Source organism: Halichoerus grypus, chromosome 2 (genome assembly GCF_964656455.1).
Source record: "Halichoerus grypus chromosome 2, mHalGry1.hap1.1, whole genome shotgun sequence".
In the NCBI taxonomy this organism is placed as follows: domain Eukaryota; kingdom Metazoa; phylum Chordata; class Mammalia; order Carnivora; family Phocidae; genus Halichoerus; species Halichoerus grypus.
In genome coordinates, this window is record NC_135713.1 from 207,876,824 (window position 1) to 207,893,099 (window position 16,276).

The 16,276-nt window shown below is 65.3% G+C and overlaps 1 protein-coding gene and 1 long non-coding RNA gene across 6 annotated transcripts in view; one reads left to right on the top strand and one right to left on the bottom strand.

The window, feature by feature from the left end:
- AATK (apoptosis associated tyrosine kinase) overlaps positions 1-16,276 on the bottom strand; it is a 32,941-nt gene that overhangs the window by 15,231 nt on the left and 1,434 nt on the right. For 2 of the 5 annotated variants that reach the window (XM_078066243.1, XM_078066244.1), the window contains exons 1-2: positions 12,215-12,351; positions 711-844 (exon numbers count right to left, since the gene is read on the bottom strand). The exons of 1 other annotated variant lie outside the window; for it this stretch is intronic. Coding sequence is in view for 2 of the 4 variants with exons in the window: in XM_036113216.2 (XP_035969109.2) it covers positions 711-844; positions 12,215-12,275 (195 nt within the window). In the remaining 2 variants the exon portion in view is untranslated. Of the gene's footprint in view, positions 1-710; positions 845-12,214; positions 12,352-16,276 lie in introns of those variants that run through there. 2 more of the 5 variants (XM_036113216.2, XM_078066241.1) reach the window with 2 other exon arrangements.
- LOC118549036 (uncharacterized) lies at positions 12,492-15,896 on the top strand. Its single transcript, XR_013445274.1, has 2 exons — positions 12,492-12,589; positions 12,833-15,896. It is a non-coding gene; the product is annotated as an uncharacterized LOC118549036 (long non-coding RNA).

The window sequence follows — 16,276 nt, forward strand, 5'->3', positions numbered from 1 at the left end:
TCTCAGCCGCCAACTTCTCCGCCTGGTCCTCCCCTCTCAGAGCTGCAACTGGACATTGGGGGGCAGCCCCCCAGGGATGCCCCTCAGCCACCATCCTCAGGAGGGGCCTCAGCCCTAGAATCCAGCCCAGGCCCCTTGGGAATGGAATCCGGGGCGGGGGCAGACTTAGTGAAGACAGTGCATTTAGCCGAAGCTCCGTCACCCCGGAAGTTTCTAGAACCGGCACACAGCCCCCTCCCTGTGGGGTAAAAGACCCCCAAAGGAAGGTGACTCCAGCAGGCAAGGTGGTTTTTTGTGCGGGGGCAGCATGTCTGGGCGGCTGCTGGTTCGAGTAATTGGGGGCACTTCTTCCACCAGGAAGTCAGGGGCCTCCGGGGAAGCGAGCCCCCTCCCACACTGGCTCAGGAACCCCTGGGGCCCCCTGCAAGAAGGCCCATCCTCACTGTCCCGGAGTGCCCAAACTGTGCACAGCACTCAGAGGCCACGCCCACACAGAGGGGACCCAAAATGGGGGAGATAGTGGGTGGGGGTCCCTGAAAGCCTCCAAGCCCCTCCTGCTCGCAGTAGCCCCCAGGGGAGAGGCTGTGGGGTCCAGGTCTATATGGTCTGCAGGTGACTCCAGGAGGGGGGAAGCTCAGCACTGAGTGGGCACAAGAGGGCCCGACTCTTGGGATCCCGTCCACATCCCCCTCGGACCCCCCAGCCCTCACCTTGAACCCGATGCCACCCTTCTTACAACACAGACAGGCCAACATGAGGGCGATGACAGTGAAGAGCCCGGAGAAGGACACGGCCACCACAGCCAGGGAGGACGACCAGGAGAGCTCGCTGAGGGGGGCGCCGTCTGCCAAGGAAGAGGGGGTTACAGGGCAGCCTCCACGGACCTGCTCGCCCGTGCTCACCCTGTCCCAGCAGCTGCACCCAGGGGCCAGCCGAACCCGACTCCCAGCCCACCCCGACTCACAGAGGCCTGAACCTCAGCACCCTGACCCCTTGCTCTGAGACCCGCCACACCTGCCACCCACGGCCGGGTCCCCAGGCTCAGAGCAGGTGGACCTGCGGAGCCGCCCCCGCAGCCCTAGCCTGCAGTTCCCAGAATGGCCACTGGGCGCCGCCCTGGCCTCACTCAGAGGATACGGGGTTGGCAAAGCGGCGGAGCCTCCCCAGGTCCCAATTCTGGGGCTCACGGACACCCCTCCATGAGGTCAGGGTCTCGGGGCCATGGGAAATTGCCCTCCACGTCTCTTCCAGACTCTGGTCACCCCACCTCCCCAGGGGCGGTCACCTTGCCAAAGCTCTGAGCGCGGTAAACCCTGCAAGAACCCCAAGGGGCCAGGAGGGAGACTGGGCCCCGCTGAGTGGGGGAGATGTCGGGGCTGGCCGCATGCCAGGCTCTGTGCGACCGGGGGTCAGCGCCCTGAGACAGGAGGGTTGTCTGGTCCCTGAGGCCACGGGATCCCACTGTCCCCAAGAAGGGGGCACCACACTGGCTGGGCACAGAGTTCCTGCATGCAGCCTGGCACGTCCAAGTTACCCTCCTGCTGAAGTGACCACCAAGGGCCCCCCTGATGCTGTTTCTGTCCTGGGAACAGCGGGGACCCCCCCTCCTGCAGCACCAGGTCCACAAGAGCCCCCGCACGGCTGACCCTCACCAGATGACAGCCTCCCCCGACACGTAAGGATGGCCCCCGAATTAGGGCTCTGGGCCGCCCCCACCCCCCAGCTGAGCCAGGGCTTCGGGGAGCCCAGCTCGTCTGCTGCTCACCAGACAGCCCAGGTGTAGACAGAGGCAGGCCTGCCCCTCCTGTCCTGTCACGCTGGCTGAAGTGCACGCCCTGCCCCAGAGACCTCTGTCTGTCCATCCTCCGTGTGGCCCCTGGAGGTTTTCTGCCTTCCCACCAAGCACCCCCATAGCTGACCCCTCAAGACCCCGCCACCCAACCCAGCACACTTGCCATGCCAGGCCCATCAGTTCAGGTCAGACCTGGTCTCAGCGAGACCTCATGGGGTCCTCACTGGCCACTGAGGTGACCCCCCAGGCCTGTCCCCGCTGGACAGGAGGAAATGAAGGCTCAGCGAGAGCGAGGAGCCTGCCTAAGGTGGCACAGCTGACCCCTGACTGATGTGCTTCTGCTCCCGTGCCTTCTGCACCCACAGGAAGCCAGGGCTGCAAGCTAAGCTATCTGGGAGGGCTGCCTGGAGGCAGTGTGAGCCCGAGGGCCTAGAAAGATGGCAAGCACAACCTAGACTCCTGCTCAGGTCTCCAAGCCCGTTCCCTACACCCACACACAGGGAAGAGGGGCCCAGGTAGTTGGGGCCGGGCAGGGCTGGAGGGCAAGGAGGGCAGGGTCACCGTGGCAAGGGAAACCAGCTCAGCCTGCCCCAGGGGGAGACCCGCGTGGAGGGCAGCCACAGGCCATGTCCCCGTGCCCAGAGGGGCCCAAGGCAGATACCCTCACAGGGCCTCTGAAGGCCACTTGGGGTGTGGGTGTGTGGAGGTCCCTCACTGGGCTCCCACACCGCACAGCACACAGCCCACAGGCGGCGGCCCACTGCGAGTCCGCCCAGCGCCGAAGAGCCCCAGCTCCCCGCACCCCAGCAAGCAGCCAGTGCTCAGGGATGCAGCCCTGCCACAGGGATCCATCGGGGGTGCAGCACACGCCCCTCCCACTGCCCCCACTGCACCCAGGCTCCTGCACCCCCTCCCCTGGCAGGTCCTGGAGCCTGGGGCCGGTCTTCTGGCCCACTGGGCCCTCGAGGACGGCAGCAGGCACCATGGTCCAACACCGCCTAGCCCTCGGGGCTACACAGACTGCTGCTGGACAGGACGACCTCAGGAGGCCCAGCCTCAGCCTCCAGCCTCAGCCTCCACTCTCGGCCTCTGCCCTTGGCCTCCAGCCTCAGCCTCCAGCCTCAGCCTCTGCCCTTGGCCTCCAGCCTCAGCCTCTGCCCTTGGCCTCCAGCCTCAGCCTCTGCCCTTGGCCTCCAGCCTCAGTCTCTGCCCTCAGCCTCCAGCCTTAGCCTCCCCCCTTGGCCTCTGCCCTTGGCCTCCAGCCTCAGCCTCCACTCTCGGCCTCTACCCTTGGCCTCCAGCCTCAGCCTCTGCCCTTGTCCTCCAGCCTCAGCCTCCACCCTCAGCCTCTTCTCTTGGCCTCCAGCCTCAGCCTCTGTCCTTGGCCTCCAGCCTCAGCCTCCACCCTCAGCCTCTGCCCTTGGCCTCCAGCCTCAGCCTCCACCCTCAGCCTCTGTCCTTGGCCTCCAGCCTCAGACTCCACCCTCAGCCTCTGCCCTTGGCCTCCAGCCTCAGCCTCTGCCCTTGGCCTCCAGCCTCAGCCTCCACTCTTGGCCTCTGCCCTTGACCTCCAGCCTCAGCCTCTGTCCTTGGCCTCCAGTCTCAGCCTCAGGCACCCTGGGCCCAAACCCCTTTAAGTGAGCCCATCCCACTGTAGCCCAGGGGGCAGCTGTAGGAGGCAGGGGGCTGGGCCGGGGGGTTCTGGAGGAAAACCCCACGGGGGCTTCCTGGAAGCAGCAACTAGAGCTCAGCCCTGCCACCCCAGAGCCTCGCAGGCCAGCGGGTCACACTTCAGGCATAAGAAGGGTCCTTTTCCATTGTTATTAGGCTTCTCCTGGAATCAGGGGAATCCACACAGAAGGGACCAGAGTGCAGCTCCTTTGTGCGAAAACACAAGTTGTAAACGCCAACACGTTCGTGAAATTAAACACGCGTGAGAAGTAACAGCAAAAGCTAAGGAGCGCGCTGCAGGCTTCGGGTGGGGAGCTGCCTCCCCACCAGCGCTCCCCAGCGTCCCCCCACCGCGAACCGGGTCCTCACTCGGCCCAGCAGAACCACCCAGAACCACCCAGCGTTCCCAGCCGCCCTCCGTCCCAGGTCCCGCCCCCGCGGCTGCGCTCGCGTGGGGACGATTTCCAGCAGGGGACCCTGTCTTGCTTGTATCCCCCACGCGGACCGTGACGGGGACGGCGCAGGCCCGGCAGCCGCTGTCCACGCCAGAATGGGACGCCTCCTCCCCGGCCAGGTGGCCCGAGCGCTGCGGCCGGCCGGTCATTTCCGAAGGAGGTGCAGCACTCTGTGAAGCCGCACGGCCACGTTTAGGTACAGCACCTCACACTTATTGGGCACCTGCTGTGTACCGAGCTCTCCCTTCCAGGTTGCGAAGGGGACGGAGCGTCTCCGGGGAGCTGGGTGGGAGAAGGGTGGGGGGCACAGTTCAGAACAGAACCAGGTGCCGGGCTGGGCCTCCCATAAAAGGAAAAGCCATGTCCGGGCAGGGCTGTCACATGACGGGATCATCCCCTCCCCGCTCCCTCTCCAAGCACCTGTCCTGTGACCCTATGGTGATGAAGCTCTACTCAGGTGAAGGAAGCCAAACTGAGCAGAGGGCGAGCCCTGGCCTGGAGCTGATCACACGTGAGAAATCTGCGATCATTAAAAGTGACTCGGTGTCACCAGGAAGACGCGGGACGCCAGGGGCTGAATGAGCCGCTGAGAGCCAAGCTGGCCGGGCGGGAGTGAGGGGCCATGCAGGGGTCCGCAGCTCCACCACACACCGGGTAACCTCAGACGGATGGTGAAGTCAAATTATAGCAGCACGGAGGAGAACAGGTAGACAGCAGGTTCCTGGAGAAGAATGTTTACGCTCAAAGCAATGGAGGGAATCACAAAATATCGATGGGTTTGGCTCCATAAAAACGTGTGTTCCACACAAGCCCCAGATGAAAGGCAAATAGCACACCAAGAAAAAGGATTTACAGGGCGCCTGGGTGGCTCAGTTGGTTAAGCGACTGCCTTCAGCTCAGGTCATGATCCTGGAGTCCCTGGATCGAGTCCCGCATCAGGCTCCCTGCTCGGCGGGGAGTCTGCTTCTCCCTCTGACCCTCCCCCCTCTCATGTGCTCTCTCTCATTCTCTCTCTCCCAAATAAATAAATAAAATCTTTAAAAAAAAAAAAGAAAAAGGATTTACAGAACAGACATCAAAAGACTGGTGTCCTGACTACAGAGGGCCCACAATCAGCAAAAAATAAGAAAAGCACCTTAAGACACCCCCCCCACACCATAAACAAGCCAACTAAGCAAAGCCCACAAGAAGAGGTTCAGCCTCGTCCATAATCAAAGGAGCGCGACCAAAACGCCTCGTCGGCTTCCAGAGGGAGGGCGTCCCCGGCCGCAGCCCGCGCTCCAGACCCCGCCGCCAGGTCCCCTGTGCGCGCATCCCAGCAGCAACAGGAAAGCGGGAGAGCTGTCCACAGAGCTGCCCCTTGGGGTCGGCCCTCCCGTTGGCCGAGTGATTCCTCGTCTGGGAATTTACACCAAGAGACTGATCGGAGGACGCACAAACCCAGAACAAAAGCGAACCCGGGAACGAGTGCGTTACCAGTGCAGACGGAAGCATGTCTCCCACAGATGGTCGTTGCGGTGACGTTTATAACAAAAAACAGCCCAAACGGTCCCCCAAAAAAGGAAGGATTACAAAAAACACTGGTATATCTGCAAAGGAAACCATAAAAAGAGAATTGAAGAAGTTTTAAACCAGGAAAGCTCAACGTCACGCTTCTAACCCTAAGTTAGAAGCAGCAAGGCCCTGAGGACACATTTGGGCGTGAGGCGTCGGTTACGTGACTGTTGGGCCACAGGCTCAGGGGTCCCCCAAACACAGGCATGAGGTCTCTCAAAGGGCATACTTCAAACATGCACAGTTTAGGAGCACCTGAGTGGCGCAGTTGCTTGAGCGTCCGACTCCTGATTTCGGCTCAGGTCATGAGATCGAGCCCCACGTCGGGTTCAGCACAGAGTCTGCTTGAGATTCTCTCTCCCTCTGCCCCTCCCCCCACTGCACTCAAACTCTCTCACAGACTTGTTCTCTTTCTTAAAAAAAAAAAAAAGACCATGCACAGTTTACTCTGTTTCAGTTCTACCTCGATAAAGTTGCAAACCAAGAGGCAGGATGCAGAACCCTTTATAAATCCAGGTCACAACTAGTTAAACAAACAAACAAAAAACCACCTGGAAGAAAAGATCTCAAATTACGAAGAGTGCTTGTTTGGACGGCAGAATTCTTTCTAGTCGTCTGCAGTTTGTATCTCCTACCATAGGCATGCAGTCCATCTAGAATCAAACGTGTATAATTTTACGTAATTATCGTTCACACTCAATCCCATCATTCCATTTTTAAGACCCCCACGGCCCCAGCACATGCAGAATAAAGCCCTGGCATCAGTGAGTCTTGGGGTGCACCCCCCACCCCCACTCAAACCCCACCCCGGGGAGTCACCTAGCCGGAGGTCGGTGAGGTCTCCCCAGGGATGCGATGGGGACACAGATGGAAGGTGGAGGTGGCCTTGACCAGGCAGGAGAAGGGGCAGCGATCCTGGCTCCAACCACCCCCAGGGACTTGAATTTTGGCCCCGACTCCAGAGCGCCGAAAGGACAGTGGGCTGGGCGCATTCTAGGTCCTGGGGCAGATCCCCCTCTCAGCGCCCACATCTCTGTGCTGACCTGGACCCTCCTCCCCACCCCCAAGTGGGCCCAGGCTGGGCCTCCACCCCCTTCCTAACCCATCGCGGTCCCAGCACTTCCTCCCGGGCTCCAGACCCCCATAGCCACCCGGGCCTGGCCCTTCCCTCTGGTGTACCTGGGCATCACAAACCTGCTCCCTGGACCCGTGCCCAGCCACTCCCCAAACCAGACACCCCAACTCCCCCCAAACTCCTCTTCCCTCTCCCCACATCCAGCCCTGCCCAAGCCACTGACCGCCAACAGCACAGCCAGGGACCCTGCCCAAACTTCGGGGGTCTGGAGCTGCCAGGCCCTTCCTCACCCAGGACCAGAGCCATCTTCAAAAGCACCACCTCTCAACGCCCCCTCTGAGCCCTCCACATGGACCCCCGCTTGTCCACAGCCTGGCCATTCCCCTCACCATCCCTTCAGCCTGAAGGGACATCCCGGGGGGACCTGAGACCACAACACTCAGGAACCGCTCTGACGGAGCGAGGGCAGGACCGGTCAACCCCTCCAGGCTCAACACCAAGGGCCTTGGTTCCCTAGGGTCCCCCGGAGGGACCACACCCTGCTGTCCACCCGGCGGCCGCCCTGAACAAGAAGCAAGCAATCTGACCCACTAAGATCGCCACGATTTTTGTGATGGGAAGTAAGTGTGGCAAGGATGTGGACAGCGGGAAGCTTCATCCTCCGCGAGTGACGCCGCGGGAAAGTGGCGGCCGCTCTGGGCCACGCCGTGCGGCCACACTGGTGTGGAGTGTCCGGAGCCGGGCAGTGCACGGCTGCCCGGGGCTGGGGGTGGGGAGGGCTGTGCACAGCACACTGGGTCTTTACGGGGTGAGGAGAATGTTCTGGAACCGGGAACGCACTGAATGCCCCATTGTCCACTCTGACATGGTTCACTTTATGTTCTGCGCTTTTCGCTTCCACTTAAGAAGGCGTGAAGTGAGCACTCGGACACGGTGGAGGTCGGGTCAGGGGCGGGCCAAGCCTGCCCGACCCCCAGGGCCCCCAACGCCCCCCACCCACGGCCGGCTCACTCCTCTGCCACCAGGTGCCCACAGCCTCCCGTCCCACCCCGTCCCCTCAGGGAGCTGCCCAAACCCCCCTGGGACAGGGGCCACATCCACAACAGAGAGTCCTGTCCATCAGGGCCAGACACCCCAGCTGCTCACACCATGGGGAGCTCACTCCTCCGGTGGGGGCCCTCAGCACGGCCCGGTTGGTGAGCCCTGGGCTCCTTCTAGGAGGCACCCCAGCCTCCCGGCCCACGGGGACTCAGGCTCCAGGGTCAGCCGCGGGCCTGGGGTGGGGCCTCGGCCAGGCATCTGAGGACACCCTGGCACCAGTCTGCCTGCCCCCATGCCCGCCTGGTGACGCAAACGGGGTCCTGCACAGGAAGGAACCTCAGCCGGGAAGGCGTTCTGCTGAGTTAACAGGATGAGGCCCGCAAACGGCACTCAGGGTGGCGGTCCGTGTGCCTCTGACACACTCACCTCCCAGCCCCTGGGGGGAGTAAGCAGCAGGACTCGGCAGGATTCTGGGGTTCCCAGGGCGGGGCTGGGGGCAAACAGGAGGGAGGCCATGCTGTGGGCAGAGCTGGGGCTGGGGGCCCTGGGGGGCAGAGGCTCTCCACAAAGGTTTGTCTGTGGGCCCAGACCTGGAAGTTGCTTCCAAGAGGAAGGGAGTCCCGAGCAGGACTCCGCGACCCTCCACCGGGTCTCCGCACTTGTGTGGCCGGGCGCCGCGCTCGCGGGACCCAGGCCCCTCCGCCTCCTCCCTTCCCCCAAACCTCAGAGGCCAGCCTGACAAATGAAAGGACAGACCAGGGACTGAAACGGAGCCCTAACTTGTCTGCAAGGGAGGCTCCCGGTGCGGGGGTGGGAGCGGTGGCCGGAGCACACGTGCCCACACTCGTAGGCTCAGACACACCGGCCTCCGGGCCCCCAGGCCCCGGCACGCCCACCCCCCCCCCCCCCCCGGCCTCCCATGGTGAGAGCCACACCTGCAGGACTCATCCCACCCCCCAAGAGCTGGCGCTGCATCCAGAACCGTCGCGGACAGCCACCAGGCTCATCTGACCACAGCCAGGTGGGGAAACCGAGGCCCACCCTCCCCACCTCCGAACCCGACTCTGGGCCGGGGCGCAGCGGGACCCCACCTCCGCAGCTGCCCAGGCACCACCCCCAGCAGGGCAGAGAGGCCCACGGGGCGTCTGGGTGGGGAGACTGTGCCCCACTGCCCCCACCCCAGAACCTTCCGCTCCTCCTCAGCCCCGAGGCCCGGTCTCCTCACGTGCCAGACAGACCAGGGCGCCGCCGGCTGCAGGACGGAGGGGCCGGAGGTGTGCGGGCCCGAGGCCGGCGCTGAGAGACCCCGCGGTTGGTGGGGAGCGGGTGATCGGAAAGACAGGGGGCTGGGATGAGAGGCGGAGGCACGGCCTCCTCCAAGAGAGGGCACGCGGGGGTCCCAGGGCCCCGAGGGCCAGTAGGGCGGGAGCCCGAGCCTGCCAGCCCCCTGCCGCGATCACGCAGCTCAGAGGCCCGGCCGGGCCGCCCCGCCGGGTGCACAGGGCCTGCTGGTGCGGCTGCGGCCGTGGGCCACGCGGGGTCACGGCAGCCGCTCACCTGGAGGGCTCCTTCCCGGAGCCCGGACCACAGGCCAGCGCGGCCGGGCAGTTGGCGCGCCCGGTGTCAGCCCCCCTGCCCGCTGTCAGTGTGGGTCAAGACCCGAAACCTCCCCAGAGCCCACGAGCGGGACCCTCGGGTTCTAACTCCCCAGGAGCAGGAGGGCACCAAGGGCGCCTGGGGCCTTCCTTCCGGAGAACGCGGGAGGGGGCGCACCACGTATGCACACATGCACACTGACGCACAAACGCACGTATGTTTGCTCACACGCACACGTTCACACGTGTCCACACGCTCTCACCCATGCGCACCCACCACACATTTCTACGTCCTCACACTCACCACCTGCGTGGGCACGGACACGCTCACAGGGACGTGCACACACACTTGCACACCCAGACACGCACGCACGCTCTCGGCAGCACGCACTGGCCGTCTGGGGGTGCGCCAGCCCCAGGGGCTCTGTCGGGATCCCGCCCAGGACCCACCACAGGGCCAGCAGAGCAGCCGCCCTGGCCCCGGCCCGCGTCGGGCCAGCTCGTCACAAACACAGGGACGGAAGGAAGTTCCGCAATCTCCACACCGCCCAGTGACACATGAGAAAGCCCAGGCCTGGCCACCAGCAGTGGCACCAGAGGCCCCCCCGCGCATGGGGACCGCCCCCCCGTGGCTGGTCCTGGCGTGGGGGCTCGGGGGGCTCGGGGTGGGCACGGGGAACGCGGGTGCTGCTTCACATTCCCCCCTGACTGGCACAAGGGCCCCCCCACTCGGCCCCCAGCCTCATCCACCTATCCTCGCAAGACATGCCTGCCCGGGGGCCCCACTCCCCCTGGGGGCCTGTGGGTGACAGTCCTGACCATTTTGTTCACCTGGAGACTTGCCCTGGCACGTGCTGGACACCAGGTCACCCCGAGGGACCCGAGCTGGATAATGAGTCCCTCTCTTGAGCTTGGCCAGGGCGGGGGGCCCTGGGGGACAGCAGCTTGGTAGAGGCCAAGGGGCCACCAGGCTCAGACTCGCCCCAGCCACCGATTTCCTCCATCCTTGGCGCCAAGTTTCTGCCTGGACCCCACGCAGGGCAGAGTTGGGATGAGGCCGGCTGGGGAAGGGGGGTGGCAGGAGCGTTGCCCAGGCCAGGGGTGGCCTCAGCCTCAGGCAGGAATGTGCCCGTGGGCCTGGCAAAAGGAGCCAAGCTCTGCCTGCCCAGAGCAGGCCCCACCGAGGGGCCGGGACAGCCGCCTCCAAGGCTAAGTGGCCTTGAAGACCCAAGCGCCAACCCGGAGGTCGGGGCAGAAGCTGCCTCTCGGGGGGGTGGGAGGGGGCTTCTTCAGGCTTCTTCCCAGAACAAACAAGATGGCCCAAATGCTGGAAACGGGGAAGGGAGAGGGGGAAGGGCTCGGCGCGTTGCGTTGGCCGGCTCCTGCCGTGCCGTCTCCCACGGTGGCCCGGCCAGCCACCAGCGTGGCGCCACGGAGCTCGGACTCAGACGCGCCACCCACACCGGCACTCTGTGGCCACGACACCCGTACCTGCCCGAGGGCTTGGTCCCAGAACACACAGATACCCCCCAAGGTGATAAGGGAGAGGCTCAGAGGGGCATTCACGGAAGAGATCTCCACGGCGGGGGGGGCCAGGCAGGCGCCAGGCAGTCGGGCGGCCGCGCCCTGGATCGGCCACGGTGGGAGGCGGACACCGAGCGCGGGGAGCGAGCCCCGACACGCGAACCCGGGGAGACAACGAAGACCCGCGCGGCACGGTTTGCTGCTGTGACATGTCCTCGTGGGGCGACCCCTCCATGCCTGCGTGGGCCGGGGGGCAGGGAATGGAGCGGGACTGGCAGGGCGCATGGGTTTGTCCCCGGGGACACAAGTGTTCTAAAATTGGTGGTGACAGCTGCACAAGCACGACAAACCCGCTGAAGTACACGCCGCGAAGGGCTGAGTCCTTTGGAATGTGGATCGTATCGAACGAAACGGTCAAAGAGGAGTGGGGGGCGGAAGGCGACGACTGGCCACAGCGGGGCCGACGAACGCACGGCGCTCTGTCCCCAGGGAAGTACTGTCCGCGAGGGAGCGAGGCACGCGACACGCAGCCCCACCAGCCCCACCAGCGCTGTCGGCGTGAGGCTGAACGAGAGCAGGAGGGGCACTGGGTGCAGCATCCCCACAGAAGTCGATTCCCTTCTTCCCGGGGCTGGAGGGTACCCCCGGCGGGCCTCCCCGCGAGCAGAGCCCGGCCGCCTGCCGGGGACCACGGGCGGCTCCAGAGCCCCGGGCAGCCAGCGCAGGTGCCAGGCATTCCAGAGTCACTGCATCCGTCTGCAGGTGGCCCCTGCCCTGGACCCTCCCATCTGGGGCCTGAGGCTGGCCCGTGGCCCCGAGCAGCACTGACTGCGGAGTCCCAGGGCCCCTTGTTCAAAACCAAGAACTTCAGTGCGGCGGGAACAGGGGGTGAAGCCCTGCGGGACCCTCCCCGGAGCTGGACGCCCAGCGAGGACTCCTCGATGTAGGACAGTGTCCTCACACCATCCTGCTGCCCGTCTCCCACGCCAGCCTGGCACCGGGGAGACGTCGGGAGAGGCCGGGTCTGGGGGCCCAGCTCCCCTGCTCCCAGCCTGGCTGACACGGACGGACGGGCAGGTTGTCTCCCTGGCCAGCCCCAGGCCAGCTGTCGGGGCTGCCCGAGGCCATGTGCCTCGGCAGGTGGGCGGCAGCTGCGCGGCCCCCTCCTTGTGGGGAAGGAGGGGGCACACCACACCCTCGCCAGGGATGAGCCAGACCGGACCCGGCCGCATCCCGCCGTGAGAGGTGACCTGTGGGGCCCCGCCCGCCCCTCCAGGCGCCGGGACCCACTGCCGCACCCCACACGCCCTGTGACAGGTGAGTGACCCCTAGGCTGCCCAGAACCAGCCACTGCACCAGCCCTGCCCATTCCTCTCCTGCCACTTCCTCCGCCAGGGCCGGAGCCGGGGCCAGAGCCAGGGCCACAGCCTTGTGACGACAAGCCCCCGCCCCCCCGGGGCCAGAGCAGGGGACAGCGGCCCACGTCCTCCCAGAAACCCCCACATACCCGGCTCTGGGCGGCCGCTCCCACATGGCTCCGACTGCTGGCCTAACCCCAGGGTGACCATCTGGAGACCCCCCCACCCCACTCCGGGCACCCAGGCACCCTGCCTCGGCCCCGGGTCCCGGCAGAGGAAGCCAGGGGGCTTGGCGTGGACACGGCCCAGACAGGCCGCCTGGGGACTGGCTCCGGCCCGGCCTCCCCTGCCCTCGCTTCCTCTGCCGCTTCCTCTGCCGGGGGCGGGGAGGCTTTGGGTGGCCGTGATGCCGGCGCCCGTTCCCATGCGAGAGGCAGGCCAGGCCCCGTGGATGCGCGGGTCCCGAGGCCGCCCGCACCTGGGTTCCCTCATTTTCTTCCCAAGACTCCGCCACGTGTACAGAGGTGAGGCCGGCTGAGGGCGGGAGGTAGGCTGGGGGCTCCCTGGGGAGGGACCCGGGGCTGCCTGAACAATTCACAAGTGGGGGGAAGGGGGGGCAACGACAGGCCTGCGGGTTCTCTCAGCGCCGGCGGCCAGGGGCCCTCCGTCAGGGCCCTGCTCCCTCCGGATCCTGCCGGCCTCTCCCCGCTTCTGGAGGCGCCCGGAAGTTTCCTGCTCCCCCAACCCCCACTACTTTCTCCCATAAGGACCTCAGCCACTGGACGTAGGCCCACCCTGAACATGACCTCATCTTAACTCCTAACATCCACAGACTATTTCCAAACAAGGTCCCATCCCGAGGCTCCAGGTGGGCAGGAATTTGGGGGGATGCTATTATATCCAGGAGCCCACTGAGGAGGGGAAGATGGGGTCCATGGAGGAGTTTCCCAGATAAAAGAGGGGTGCACGCACCCCGAGGCAATGACCGCCAGGGGAGGACCAGGCTCAGCCCGCTCTGAGAAAAGCTCCGTGGCCAGGTGAAGCAGAGCTAGCCTTTGAGGACCAGCCACGAGGACAGACAGCTCTGTCCACAGGACTGAAATGAGAGCAGTGGTGGGGGCTGGGGCCCAAGGGGGGAGGCAGGATCTGGCTCTCCCCTCAGCCAGGACCCCCACCAGGAAGCCCTAGTGCCCCCCACCCAGGCCAGCAGAAGTCAACAGCAGAATGGGGCTGTGGGTTCACCCAGGAGGTCAGGGCCATGGGCACAATGGGCCCTGGTGGGGGCTGAGTGGGCCTCGCAGGTGGGACCCCCATGGACGAGGTGGTGGGGAAGTCCACACACAAAAGCCAGGGGCACCCACGTGCCTGGTTCAAGGTCACCTAAGGCCGGGGATGTGGGCTGGCCTCGGGGGGACCAGGGCCCAGGCCAGCCCCAAGTCCAGGCTCTGCCTGATGGAGGGAGTAAGAGGCTCCCACAGCAGGGGAGCCGGGCGGCCAGCAGGTCAGGAGGCCACCCTTGGGGCGAACTCGCCCAAGACGCCCTCCGCTCCCGAGGTGACCCCATGTCTGAAGCAGCAGGCCCTGCCCCGGCAGAAATGCACCTGCTGCCCGCCGAGTGTGCTCACCTGTGTGAAGAGGTAGGTGTTGCACGCGCGTGTGTGCGCGGGAGGGGTGCAGGTGTGTGTTTACAGGTGTCTACGGTGGGTGGGTGTGCAAATGCGGTGTGAGTCACACTTCCTCACCGGAGGGCACGTGTGCATCCGTGTGTTCACACATGTGCTTGCGTGTGTGAGCCTGCGCGTACCTGCTTGTGTGGGTGCAGGGCCCTGTGGGGGGAAGCAGCCCCCTGAGGGAGGGGCAGAGGCCGGCTCCCTGGAGAATGTGCCCGAAGCGGAGGCACGGTCTCCCCGGCCCCCTGCCCGGAGGGGCACGCCTCCCCTCGATGGCCCGCTCCACGCAGTGCACCCCAGCCCCTCGGGCACAAGGAAAGGAAGCAACACTGACCAAAGGGCCGGCTCTGGGCCCCCCAAGCCTGAGCGGGTCTGCGGGGGCCTGGGCAGCGTCTGCCTCCAGCCAGGCCCCCCGGCAGCAGGCCGTGAGCAGAAGCCACCGGGGTTGAGAACTGTCGCCAGGGTGCGTTTGCCAGGCCTCTCCCCACGGGGCGTGCCCTGCCCGGGCCGGCGTGGGGCACAAGTCAGCAGCCGTGTGTGAGCTCCTGGCGGGCCAGGCAGGGGGCAACGTGAGCAGAGGGGCTGGGGGAAGGGCCAGGGGCCACCCGGTCTGCCGAGAGCTTCCCCGATCTCCCAGTCCCACCACCCCATCAGCTGCGACCCCACAGCTGCAACCTCACCCCGCCACCAACCCTGGTGACCCTCACGTGACCCTCAGAGGTGAGCACCGCACTAACTCCCACCTTACAGGTCGGGAAACTGAGGCAGCACAGAGGGGGCCATGTGGCCAGGGAGGGGCGGGTCCACCACCCACTGCCGGGGGCCCCGGGGGGCAGCCAGATCCAGAGGGCAGCCCCTCGGACAGCTCCAGGCCCCCCGGGGTCAGGGACTCCGAGGCCTGCCCAGAAACCACAGCAGCCTGAGCAAGGCCTGCTCTCACCAGGCACCTACTGGGGTCCCTAAGGCCTCACCAGGCGCCCCCCTGCCTTGGCACACTGCTGGGGGAGAGGTGACCCCAACTCCCTCAAGGCCGTACCATCCCCTCCTCGCAGCCCAGCCCAACAGCTCCCGACCCACCATGTGGCACCCCAGCACCCCTCAGTTCTTGGCTCCCACATCTTGCCCACTTGGTGTCCCCAGGGTGAGGTGTCACTTATGCGAGGCTGAGTCTCAGAGAGGTTGAGTGATCAGCCCAAGGCCACACAGCACTGAGGTCACGCAGCTGTGACACCAAGAAGTCCTGCACGGCCACCCACATGTTGGGAAAGAGCCAGACCCCAGAAGTGGCCGCCTGCACCCGCCCACATTGCCCCAAGAGCACGCATTCAGGTCTGGCCCCTCATGGCGCCCCAGTCCTGCCCGTATCTGAGAGCTGGTGGTGGCCCAGATGGGCACTGGTTTAGGTGAGGGACCCCCAGCCCCGGGCCTCACTTGAGCCTCAAACTTAGTCCCCTTCTCAACATAACCACCACCATCACTGCCCCTCCCCCCCCCACAGGGACCACCAAGGAATCCCAAGAAGGATCCATGGCCTGGCCTGGTGGCTTTGTGAGGACCCCTCCCTGGGCCCAGCCTCTCTGTCCAGCCCTGACCGTGGAGCAACCAGATGGCCAAGAACACGGGTCTTCCCTGCCCTCCAGGGTTGGTGGCCCCCAGCAGGGTCCTGCCCCCCACCCCCCGCCACAAGCAGCCCTCAAAAAGAACCACCTCTCTCCACAGAGATGGAGAGATGGAGGGGGATGGAGAGACACCACAGAGCTACTGCGTGTTTACCACCACCCCCTCTAAAACAGCATCTTTGTTCACGGAGGGCCAAGTTCCCCCAGGTGCCCAGCACGAGGGCCTAGGGGTAGGCATTGCTGTCCCGTTTTACAGATGAGAAGATAGGGTCAGAGAGACTCCAGCAGGTGGGAGCTGGGCTCTGAATGCCGGGCATTTGGCAGGAGGCCAGGGGACCCCAACTTTCCCCCTCCCCAACACCCACGTGGGGACCAGCATGGAGCCCTGCACCCCAGCCCGTTACCCACCGCCACCAGCCAGGGCTGTTCCTCCCACGGGGGGACACAGCTCTGCCCTTCGCTGGACCTGCCGAGGGGACCTCCCCTTGCCCTCCTGACAACTTCTTCCCTGTAAGTCATTAAACTGACACGTTATAATTACACTGATCGCAGCTGCAAGACACGCAAAGCTGTTGTTTCTCTAAAGTGGGGGAAGGGTCTGGTGCCCAGGACACACCCGAGTGTAGGGAGGGGGGTGCTGGACCCCACGGAGGGCAAGTCTGGGCTCCACAGAGTGCAAGAGGCCGGGCGTGGGGGAGGGCCTCCATCCCAGGGTCAGTCCCGGCACGCGCGCGTGCACACACACACACGCACGCACAAACACACATCCCAGCCCTGCGAATAGGTCCAAGGCGGCATCCCAAGGCTGGACCCCCACCCCCCAGCCGGCAGGCTGCCTGGAGCACTGGCCCAGAGCCGCCCAGATGCCTGGCCCCAAAGGTTGTCCGGGCCTGGGGCTGCTACCCTCCAGCCCCCGGGGCCA